General features: G+C 37.5%; 1 protein-coding gene across 6 annotated transcripts in view; it reads right to left on the reverse strand.

Moving 5' to 3' along the window:
* Window positions 1–13,369, reverse strand: part of LOC117329022 — a 48,203-nt gene that overhangs the window by 23,901 nt on the left and 10,933 nt on the right. For 2 of the 6 annotated variants that reach the window (XM_033886708.1, XM_033886707.1), the window contains exons 2-3: window positions 11,246–11,380; window positions 4,246–4,367 (exon numbers count right to left, since the gene is read on the reverse strand). In XM_033886708.1, the coding sequence (XP_033742599.1) occupies window positions 4,246–4,367; window positions 11,246–11,306 (183 nt within the window). In that variant the 5' untranslated portion in view covers window positions 11,307–11,380. Of the gene's footprint in view, window positions 1–4,245; window positions 5,371–11,245; window positions 11,381–13,369 lie in introns of those variants that run through there. The other 4 variants (XM_033886704.1, XM_033886703.1, XM_033886705.1 and 1 more) reach the window with 3 other exon arrangements.

Below are 13,369 nucleotides of genomic sequence, written 5' to 3' on the forward strand. Positions count from 1 at the left end.
AATTGTCGACGACTGATCGTTATATGTTATTAACTGCTCAGTAAAGTTATATCAGGTAATTGTTTACTCGTGGTAATTTTATGATCGTTAATAAACATTAAATAACCACGTGTTACCAGGTGTTCACGGAACATTAATCAACCACTTATCATATTGATTATATACCTCGTAGTTTGATAATGGTTTGTAATATATATCTTCTAGTTAAATTGTATGCTATCGTGACTGGATTCGATCCTCAGTGACTTGTCACTGAAAGCGGAAGTGACGTCATAGACATCTTCAACATCCCAGGAATGGTTTCAACAGCAGGAGAGAGGGGGATATCTAGTCGGATACCTTGAAACGGTTTATATGGGCGACTTTTCCCCCAACCCACCCACCCATTAGAAAATAGTGAAAATGCATATTGTAGAGACTAGACTGTATTTCACTATTTTCTTTCTGTAGAGGCAGCTTCCTCTGGTATCCAGTTCGCATCTAAGCAGAGGCTTTCACCCAAAACTCAATGAACTGAATGCCGGAGGTGATAGTCACTGGGGATTCGGGTAGAACCTCTACTTTAACAAATGCATTTAAACGACATATCTTGTGTTTCCTTTTCAGATTTTCGGTTTAACATATCAAAAAGGATAAACAATTAAAGTATTCCGTGTACACTTATAATTGCTTATAACTCAAGTTGTAAAATTAAACTGATTTGATTTTCCTGTCAACAGCATGAACATCTTCTAGCATATTTTTGCAGGAAGATTCATTTAAGTCACCAGGATATCGTTTGCTATTCAAAATGGCAGATTTCATGTGGGTTCATAGGAAAATAACACTTTTATTGAGTCAACATCTAACTTCTTGGATTATTGACACTGACAACATGACTATATCATAATCGATTATGTTATCAATATCGCCATAAGAGACCCTGTAATTTATATATTTGTGTTGTGTTATTAATCAATATTGTCAAGACAAATCTTGTAATTAATGAATTTATATGGCGTTAATAGACACACTAAAGTCATTAACTTTTATTGAACATCGACCTCTTAAAACAAAAACCTTATGACAAGCATTCAGCAGTACACACTATTTGAATACAAACAGTCAGCAACACTTCTACCAGATATATGATATGTCGGTGCTAATCATAATTAGAAATAAGGCTATGCTTCTGAATAATTAATCCAGTCTCCTATAGACATGTCTGGGTAGTTACCACATAGACACACATGTCAACAAAGAAAATTCTCAATCTGACTGGTGCTAATGAGATCTTTGTAGTTATGTAGAGAAATTAATTGATACCATTGTCGATTTGGAATGAAGCCAAAGTAATACCAGGTAAACGCGATTGAACCTGGTAACCTTAAGACCAAAGATAACAGAAACAACTTTAAGACAATGTCTTTGGGTTACAACGATATCCACTGGGTATTTCTGCTGGGTGTGGTGGAAATCAATCTCTTGGTACGATATTCATGAATATCCTAGATGTACTCGTATCGAGATTCAGGGACAAAAAGACTCGAAATACATGAGTATCACTTCAGGTAATCGTATCGAGATACAGGGACATACTCGAGGAATCTCTCGATATATGTAACTACGGGTAATCGTATCGATATACAGGGGCATACTCCAAGAGTCTCTCGATATATGTAACTACAGGTAATCGTATCGAGATACAGGGACATACTCGAGGAATCTCTCGATATATGTAACTACGGGTAATCGTATCGAGATACAGGGGCATACTCCAAGAGTCTCTCGATATATGTAACTACAGGTAATCGTATCGAGATACAGGGACATATTCGAGGAGTCTCTCGATATATGTAACTACAAGTAATCGTATCGAGATACAGGGACATACTCGAGGAATCTCTCAATATATGTAACTACAGGTAATCGTATCGAGATACAGGGACCGACTCCAGGAGTCTCGAGATATATGTAACTACGGGTAATCGTATCGAGATACAGGGACATACTCGAGGAATCTCTCGATATATGTAACTACAGGTAATCGTATCGAGATACAGGGACATACTCCAGGAGTCTCTCGATATATGTAACTACAGGTAATCGTATGGAGATATAGGGACATACTCCAGGAATATCTCGATATATGTAACTACAGGTAATCGTATCGAGATACAGGGACATACTCGAGGAATCTCTCGATATATGTAACTATAGGTAATCGTATCGAGATACAGGGACATACTCCAGGAATCTCGAGATATATGTAACTACAGGTAATCGTATCGAGATACAGGGACATACTCGAGGAATCTCTCGATATATGTAACTACAGGTAATCGCATCGAGATATAGGGACATACCCCAGGAGTCTCGAGATATATGTAACAACAGGTAATCGTGTCGAGATACAGGGACATACTCCAGGAGTCTCGAGATATATGTAACTACAGGTAATCGTATCGAGATACAGGGACATACTCGAGGAATATCTCGATATATGTAACTACAGGTAATCGTATCGAGATACAGGGACATACTCCAAGAGTCTCTCGATATATGTAACTACAGGTAATCGTGTCGAGATACAAGGCCATACTCCAGGAATCTCGAGATATACGTAACTACGGGTAATCGTATCGAGATACAGGGAAATACTCCAAGAGTCTCTCGACATATGTAACTACAGGTAATCGTGTCGAGATACAGGGACATACTCGAGGAATCTCGATATATGTAACTACAGGTAATCGTATCGAGATACAGGGACATACTCGAGGAGTCTCTCGATATATGTAACTACAAGTAATCGTATCGAGATACAGGGACATACTCGAGTAATCTCTCGATATATGTAACTACAGGTAATTGTGTCGAAATACAAGGACATACTCCAGGAATCTCTCGATATATGTAACTACAGGTAATCGTATCGAGATACAGGGACATACTCGAGGAATCTCTCGATATATGTAACTACAGGTAATCGTGTCGCGATACAGGGACATACTCCAAGAGTCTCTCGATATATGTAACTACAGGTAATCGTATCGAGATACAGGGACATACTCGAGGAATATCTCGATATATATGTAACTACAGGTAATCGTATCGAGATACAGGGACATAATCCAAGAGTCTCTCGATATATGTAACTACAGGTAATCGTATCGAGATACAGGGACATACTCGAGGAATATCTCGATATATATGTAACTACAGGTAATCGTATCGAGATACAGGGACATAATCCAAGAGTCTCTCGATATATGTAACTACGGGTAATCGTATCGAGATACAGGGACATACTCGAGGAATCTCTCGATATATGTAACTACGGGTAATCGTATCGAGATACAGGGACATACTCGAGGAATCTCGAGATATATGTAACTACAGGTAATCGTATCGAGATACAGGGACATACTCCAGGAATCTCTCGATATATGTAACTACAGGTAATCGTGTCGAGATACAGGGACATACATACATAATATTTCTTGGATACTGTATAAAATATTGCACAAGTACTCTTGTGGATGTATATGGATACCCGGCTTGCAGGATGCTTGTTGCGCCCGCTATGATAAATTTGGTCCTATTCTGGTGAACCTTTTAACCAGAAACCGGATATGTTGATTCAACGTAAATAACGTCTCAGGAAATTACATTGTTACCGTATTCTTCAAATCTAATTGATGCACTGAATGAAAATTATTTATTACATTATAATCAAAACATCAGTGCTTACCCGATTTTAAAAGCAAACGGGGCTTAATGCATACTGTATGTATGCGAGATATGCTCAATTTAAAGAACATATCCACAAACTGTTAGAGAGTGGTACAGGACAGCGACATGGCCCTGTAATTATGGACAGATTACGTCACCGCCAGCCTACTTTATTCAGAAGGAGTGTTTTAATTCAATCTATTTATCGTAAATGATGGTAACACGGACTGGTATTTTGAAAGATATTATTATCTGATCCGCCAATTCAAATCCGGATAGTATATGTCCGGTTTCAGATTTATACGTATAGTCATCCGTTTCGAACTTAAAATAATGTATTTTCTTAAACTTAAAAACAAAAACAAAAAAACTAATTGCATGATTTGTCAATAACTGTCGTAAGTTCAGGTTTGATATGAAACTCGCAACGTTTTATCATGTAATTGTATACCGAATAAAGAAATCTGTCCAATGACTCTATATTGTACAGATATTTGTTTCCTGATAAAATAAGATAAAAATAATACTCACCATGATCGTCGCCCTTTGCGCTGGGTCGATTTTTTCCAGAAAGTGGCCCAACTCCGCCTTTGGTCTCATCATTCCGCGGACCTCCTCCATCCTGTTCTCCATCATTTCCACCGGATCTTCCTCTGGAAGAGAAACACGTAACTTTTTGGATTGTGTATTAAACTCATCGCGTTTACGCTGCAAGTCTTCCTGTAACAACCAGTTATGTTCCATTTCGAACTCCCCGATTTTTTCCAATTTTGACCGAGCTGTGGCCGTGTCATCATCAAAGTTGAAATAATCATCGGAGCCCTCGCTGTCAGCGTCGTTAGCAACTTCTTCATCGTAACTCATATGTTCATCCTCACTTTTGTCTGACATTGACACTTCATTTACCTTAGCACTAGCATCTCGTGCAGTTACATCTAAATCTATATCTATATCTGGTTCCAATTTTGGTAAAATAAGCGGAAGTCGGTTTCCGTCCTCTTGTTTGATCAATCCCTTCCGGTGTCGGTCTCTTCGTTGTCGTTGTGTAGGAAACGTAGTTTTCAAACGATGGAGAGCGTCCATGGAGGAACTCTTCTTTGACGAGGAGATAAAGTCATATTGAGTGAGAGATTTTGGGATGCTGAGGTTGCTATGATACAGACGGGTATTCCAGGGCCGAGGCGCCCTTACGCCCCGCTCTGTCATACTTAAATCTTTAATCGTGTTCTGGTTCAAACAAAATCAGCTTTAACCAGGTCACAAATATATCCCTGTCGAGTCTGCTCATAAATCATTGTGGTCTAATTCCTTAAATACACATCAATTTGTTTACACTAACATATATCTGGTCCTTAAAATAGTTTAGCTTTGGAAATCGGTACAAACATCAAACACATTGGTGAAATATCATTCCTGTAAAGTCGCATGTACATGTGAAAGACTAATCCGTAAATCAATCACGTATGTTGCCAGATACACAAACTGTCCCGTGAAATAGCACACTCTTTCCTGACTCCATTAGTCAGATCGACTCTCTGTATGAAGTTTGGTACGACTCAGGCTAAAACCACGTTGCCGGTAACCTAAACGCGCCCTCTGGTGGCGTGAACACGTATAGTGAAGTCTTCGGCTAATTGAAACAGTTGTCTCGCGTTTATGAAAGGTGTACGAATATACAACCCCATGGGGAATACACGTTCCATGTGTATATGTTCCCACCCCTAACGCCTTCTCAGGTAAACCTTTCGTTTAACCGGCATTGTTATTCTTTTACGACTAAGCTGATGGTATATTTGTAGTATAATGGATATAAGTAATACTCCATGCGTAATTAAATATTCAATGTAATTGATTAAAGTCTTTTGTGCCAAACGAATGAGCTCAATTTTGTGTATTAACAGTTTAAATCATCGACAAACCCGATTGTGAAGCTAGAATTTTCATCTCATATGATATAACGTTGACTTTTTTACTCAATATGTTTTCCAGTGTGCAGAGTGACTCCTCCCCTTAGCGACTGGTTCTTAATTCTGTATACTATACGTGGGTTGACTGTTAGCCAAACCCTTGGTATCCCGAGTTATAGATAGATGGTAGAAATATGCTGCCTAGTCGGGTATCTCAGCACACGGTCTGGCCGAAGGGAGTCGGATATAGTTAATGTGTATTGATAAAGATTTTACGTCCAGAGTTAAATCCCGATCTCATTCTAAATCACGACAGGTGCCGGAACAGGTGAAGGACTTAAGACTGATCAGGTGAAAATTATCCCGGAGAGTAAAACCTGTTAATTGGGTTAGTACTAGCGACTATTAATTCAACTTGGGATTACGTATGTTTAAATAAGAATTTATCATAGGGAATTAATGACTAGTTTATTCACAGCATGGGATGGCAGGTAGCATGCCAGGTACATAAGTAAACATCTAACCCGGTATTATCTATCACCTTGTCTACCTCTCCAAAGGGTTTACACAGTATACACCCAATCTGAATAATATAGACTTACTTCCACCACGGCATAATAGACACAGGGACTCTATCGTCAATGAGTGAAGGAAAATTAAAAAACCTGATGGGGTAATCTACACTCTATCATACCTGGGCGAACTGTTTACGGATGTACAGAGATATTAGATATAAAGACGTGTACACAATTACGATCATAACAGTTATTCTATTTACATTAGTGTAGTGGCGGGAGTCTAGCGTATCATACGACAAGCAAATTAAGGTTGTGTATTCGTTTTAAGTATGATCGGTACTTATAGGGAGAACTCTATTCAGGCGAAGTTATTAAAGTGTAGGTTATTGGGCGTTACGGCCATAGCACGGAGATTGTAATTAAAGTCCAACACCTGGTACAGTATAGGTGATGCCACACGTGTGTAGAGCCGATATACAAAGATTAATCAGTAAAGGCATGATGGTACATATCAATACAGTGCCTTTCTCGGTGTTGGGAAAGTCTACAGCGCCGAATACATTACCGATCTAACCATATAGCCATAGTCATTATTGGACAAGTATGGCCTATTTTGTCTTATATATCGACTAAATGTTATTATAGAAAATATACATGCAAGTTTCGCACTGCCGGAAAAGAAACACGTTAAAAAAAAAAATATATTTTAAGTTTTCAGTTCAAAGATAATTCTTGGCAATGCAAATGATAATAAATTCATAGCATCATAAAGAATATTGGTATGAAAAAGATACCAAAGCAGATAATGTTTTGATGAATAACAAGTTCCCCCAAAGAATGAGTGAACCGATTATTGGAGTTGCTTGTTTTTGATATATCATCGACATCGAGTATCACATACATTGTACAATGAACAATTCCGCCCCTTTAAAATAGAAACAGTAAAGAAAGACATTATAATGAACACCCAATACTTTGTGAGTCTCCTTTTGAAAGTGTGTAAATGATTTTATAGTGCTATCTTACAGAAATATATTGTCGATGACATCCAGCATGACACCACGCTCGGTCACTTTAATTTTCATAAAGAAGAGAAACGGATTTAGTCGTATGTCATGCGATGGAGGTAGCAGGTACAGTTCTTCGTTCCTACGTTCAGGGCTCTGACACAAAAATAAACCTTTGTCTATTTCGATTTGTTTGTTTTTCGTCCTACTAACAGCCAGGGACGTGCCAGGTTTTGGAGGTGGAGGAAAGCCGGCGTAGCCGGAGAAAAACCACCGGCCTACGGTCAGTCCTGGCAACTGCCCCACGTAGGTTTCGAACTCGCAACCCAGAGGTGGAGGGCTAGTGTTAAAGTGTCGGGACACCTTAACCACTCGGCCACCGCGGCCCCTCTGTCTATTTCGAGGTTCAGTACATGTGTAGTAGCCAATACATTGACAGAAAATGTCATTCATCATGATAGAGAACCCATGAAACGTTTAAAAGCACATAATGATGACTGCAATATGACAGCAGCATGAAATGAATATCCTCAGGTAGAAAACCTAGGCTGTGATATTTATCATCATATCCGTTGTTTCTGGATCGCTGTGACATAACACTAACAGTGTCTGAACTAGTCAACCAACGAAGTCGTGTCTATACGACTTACGCCAAGACCTTTGTCTGTAGTGTACCGAGAAACACCACGTCTCATATGTTTACAGAGGATACAGAATCAGATATTGATTACCAATTCTACCTTAACATTCCTCGATTCTTTCAGGGACATATTGCTATGATTTAGAGCGTGTCTACGTCGTTGACCGTGGCGAGAGGCGTGGTATAAGTCAAAACAACATTGACGGTGTCTAAAATTTATCGACAGATGTGTACATCATTTATTAGGCTTAACGGTTCAAGAATTAATGTTCAAGTTAGTATAAAATATTTATTAGTCGGCAATTATAAAACACGACCAGGTGCTGTAAAATTCATTTTGGAATGTATATTGGCGGTTTGTTTTACTGCAGGCAATTTAAAACTATTTTACGAACCTTTTCTAATATGTTTTCTTCAGCAAAATTATATTGATCAGGAGACGGAATTATTTCGGAAATATCATGGTAACTATGAAATGCGTGTCTATAATTACATCTCGCACGGGTAGATTTTTTTTGCAAAAGTATCCATGCTTACTGTAAATAAAGAACAGACCCTCTGTTTCAGGTTTCAGATATCTCATGAAATGACAAGAAGGAGGAAATTATCAGCTTGAAAATTAAAGTCTTACTAAAATGAAAAAAAACCAACATTAACAAAAATTAGATGGTTTAGACCTTTGGGAAACACAAGGAAATAAGATGACGCGTCCACCATAAAGGCCACACGTCTTCTGCTTAAGGACGTCCTCCTCAGTATGTTTCACACTGTTCTTGCATTTCATTAAATATGTCTCATTATACTTATTTATCAATTTTAGGGCCGTGTCTTTCTCCTATCGCACACCATACAGACAAGATGTTCTATAAGGCTCTTCACCTGAAAATGACCTGAATTTGTATGAAGGATTCCATCGATGAAGAAGACGTTTACCCTACTGGAACACCTGATATTATTCGCTTCAACCTTTCAAAAAGGTATCCATGCAAAACTTTTATTTTGTTCATATTTTGCATTCGTTCTTTTTCCAAATATGAGTAAGAATTTCGATTTTGTTTGCATGCTGGAATTCTCCTTGATTGTGAGGCCCTCTCCGATCTAGGACAGATTTGTATATCATTGCAGTTCCTCAGAATGTAAGTATGAGTATTCCCTGGGTAGTCAGACTTTTCCTTACTCATATGGAAAACAGGAATGACTTGGACAAGGGTGAATAATTAAGCGATATTGGTGTTTTATTTTAAAAGAGCGACACGCGAGAATTGATTTTATTCTCTGAAATTTCTGTTTACGAACCATAACAGTCAATGTATATTGTGTAAAGAGTGAACAAAAGGTTTACAAGGTTAAAACAAAACCGCAATCGAACTAGCTGATTAGTCTACATAGCCATTTAAAGAGATTCCAAGGATAATAGACGTATTAATTAAAAAGTACATTATGGCTCGAAAAATTATAAATGACAGTAACATAACTTTTGCTGCCGGAAATGTTATTTCACCAAAACGGTTTTGTAAGTACATATGTCATGAAAAAGCAATGATTGAAAAGTTTGTGAAGAGGAAGGAAAAAAACCGGATGCGGTGTTCTAAAAATGTTAAACTTACAAGTCCGTATCATTGTTTATTAATACAGGTTTGCATACCAGTCTGTATATAGTAAGTATTTTTTTTTATCACAGTAGCATATAACCTGTAGTACTCTTAATATAGTTTATAGTCCAGCACATGCGTCTATCAAAAATATAACCAAAGTCGTCCAGTAGATCAGGTGATAAACACTAGCGGATGATAGAGAATATTGATAAGATTGATACGAATCTTTGTAGATGAAGTATTTTGACATTGATTTAGGTTTTATATAGGTAAAATTATGTGTTTTGTTAAGAACTTATCGTGATATTTATAGATCGGAATGTTGTAAAGCGTATGAAGTGTATGGTAACACAGGTTGTCTCCCTTCGCGATATATTGAATGCACGTTGATTACCTGGGTCCTCTATCGTTTTCGAATGGTAACTCATTGTAGAACAAGGGTACGACTTCCAGCAGTTACTTCCTATTAAGCCTTACAAGTGGCTATCAATATGTTTTTCATATTCTTAACCAATTAAAACCGGGTCCATATGTATGTATTGTGTTATAGGTGTTATTATGGGCTTACCTGGGTCCATATGTATGTATTTTGTTATAGGTGGTGTGATGGGCTTACCTGGGGCCATATGTATGTATTATGTTATAGGTGTTATTATGAGCTTACCTGGGTCCATAGGTATGTATTATGCTATAGGTGTTATTATGGGCTTACCTTGGTCCATAATTATGTATTTTGTTAAAGGTGTTATTATGGGCTTACCTGGGCCCATATGTATGTATTATGTTATAGGTGGTGTGATGGGCTTACCTGTGTCCATATGCATGTATTATGTTATAGGTGGTGTGATGGGCTTACCTGGGTCCATATGTATGTATTTTGTTATAGGTGTTATTATGGGCTTACCTGGGTCCATAATTATGTATTATGTTATAGGTGTTATTATGGGCTTACCTGGGTCCATATATATGTATTATGTTATAGGTGGTGTGATGGGCTTACCTGGGTCCATATGTATGTGTTTTGTTATAGGTGGTGTGATGGGCTTACCTGGGTCCATATGTATGTATTTTGTTATAGGTGTTATTATGGGCTTACATGGGTCCATAATTATGTATTATGTTATAGGTGTTATTATGGGCTTACCTGGGTCCATATATATGTATTATGTTATAGGTGGTGTGATGGGCTTACCTGGGTCCATATGTATGTGTTTTGTTATAGGTGTTATTATGGGCTTACCTGGGTCCATATGTACGTATTATGTTATAGGTGTTATTATGGGCTTACCTGGGTCCATATGTATGTATTTTGTTAAAGGTGTTATTATGGGCTTACCTGGGTCCATATGTATGTATTTTATTATAGGTGGTGTGATGGGCTTACCTGGATCCATAATTATGTATTTTGTTATAGGTGGTGTGATGGGCTTACCTTGGTCCATATGTACGTATTATGTTATAGGTGGTGTGATGGGCTTACCTGGGTCCATATGTATGTGTTTTGTTATAGGTGGTGTGATGAGCTTACCTGGGTCATTATGTATGTATTATGTTATAGGTGTTATTATGGGCTTACCTGGGTCCATATGTACGTATTATGTTATAGGTGTTATTATGGGCTTACCTGGGTCCATATGTATGTGTTATGTTATAGGTGTTATTATGGGCTTACCTGGGTCCATATGTATGTATTATGTTATAGGTGGTGTGATGGGCTTACCTGGGTCCATATGTATGTATTATGTTATATGTGTTATTATGGGCTTACCTGGGTCCATAATTATGTATTATGTTATAGGTGGTGTGATGGGCTTACCTGGGTCCATAATTATGTATTATGTTATAGGTGGTGTGATGGGCTTACCTGGATCCAGCAGCTGTCCAAACTGGATACGTCGGAGCTTCCTCATTGTCATGGTTGCCATGTTGAAGTTGTCGAAATGCTTGCAGTTACCAATTAATTGCTCCTTTTAGATTCACATGCCGACTCCTAAAATATCTGTAAAATATGTAACGAGAACATGTTAGTCGTAACATGTGACACCAGCCGAATACATACATTACTGTCTGGTTAAAAAAGGAAACAGATCAAACACAGCAACTTCATTGTGTGCTGTGGGTACTGGAGTCAATATTGTCATGCATTCTTCGCTTTAACACTGAAAACAGACAGCAGCTGAATGATATATGTAATATAAATCAAATGAAATAGACATGTTGATATTAAGATGATACATGCCGAATGTAAACTCTATTTATCTTACCGAATGACAATATAACAGTAAGTTGGCGATCCTAAACGCACATTGAAAGCAATCTAACTTCTTAGTACATGTATCACTGCGTCACACCTCTCTCCCACACACACATTTAAAGTACAAGTGTTGCACGCACCTAACCCGAACTCTATACTTCAAAGTTACATACACAAACAAACTTCCTCTTATGTTTCCGGAGCGCCATGCTACCGTATACTTGTAATCAAAGGGGGAAATTATTTAAAAAATGAATACACATAGCCAATACAAAAAGCACTACATGTTCGGTGTTGTTTACATTACTATCGAAAACTTCCGCATAATATGAAGATAACATGAATGCGATAATGTTAAAGTATCTCCTGATGATGCACAGAAATAATTAGAAACCCGTTCGTTGCCTCTGTGACAACTTAGAGACAAAACCAGCCAGTGGGTATGATGACAATATACGCATTACGAGTTTAAAGGTAAAAATTACACATTGGCGGAACGACTAACCGATGTAGGTTACAATGGACGTATTGTCCGAATCTGACAAAGCTGTCAATTAAAGTACATAATACACAACTAAGCGGGCAAACGTTTAATATTTAAGTATTGACATTAACACACTGTTGTGTATTTGTGTTGTTTTGTTTATTACAACAGACATTGTCTATTGACAAGACATACAAACAATTATGTTATATCAGAGGAACTATCTAGGTACATATGAGAGGTACATAATAAGTACATCAATGCATATGTATAACATGGTAACACAAAAGACGAAGGAAGACAATATTTTATGACCCGTGCCTGGTCGGGCATCGAGCACACGGTCTGTTGCACCTAATTAGAATGTGGAAAACACATGCAGCTTACTGCAACACATTAAATTCACGTTCTCTAAAAGGAACATTTCAATGGTTTAGTGATGGTCGACCCGATACTTTGACATGACCCTAGCAAAAATCGTCTATTTAATGATATGGATACTTAGAGCGCAATACATATGCATATACGGGTGCGAGTTGAAATGATCATATTGATGGATCTGTAAATAACTATTGAAATAGGGATGGACTTTAATAAAGACATGTATACGGTATAAGGAGTACCAAAATTTATCTTAATGCTAGACACTTTTGTCTACTTATGGTTTATGTCGATAAAATGGTTAACACTTGTTTTTTTTTTTGAAATCACATTACATCTATGTAATAAATTTTTTTATCTAAATTGTTCTATTCTCTCAGCGTACATACTACTCCAGGTAAATCTATTGAAAATGAATGGTAAGTCAGGCTGCAGTTATGTCCCTTACAACAGAACAAACCTAAAAAACCGTTTAACAACAAAGCATTGAAAATTATGAATGAGCTGTTATGTAATTAAACCATTCTCATTTTAAAACTATATTACATTATATATATCTATACCACCAGTTATATCATGTCATAACCAGATTGTAATTGATAAGGTCGTCACCAATCAGGTTGTAATTAATAAGGTCGTCATTTCTGAATTGATAAGGTCGTCACCAATCAGGTTGTAATTGATAAGGTCGTCACTTCTGAATTGATAAGGTCTTCACCAATCAGGTTGTAATTGATAAGGTCTTCATTTCTGAATTGATAAGTTCGTTATCATGCAGGTTGTAAACTATAAGTTCTTAATCGTCACAAGGTCGTAATCAATCCTTTTGTAATTCATAAGGTCGTAAACACTCAGGTTGTAATTCGTCA

This window comes from Pecten maximus, chromosome 6, assembly GCF_902652985.1.
Source record: "Pecten maximus chromosome 6, xPecMax1.1, whole genome shotgun sequence".
NCBI lineage: Eukaryota > Metazoa > Mollusca > Bivalvia > Pectinida > Pectinidae > Pecten > Pecten maximus.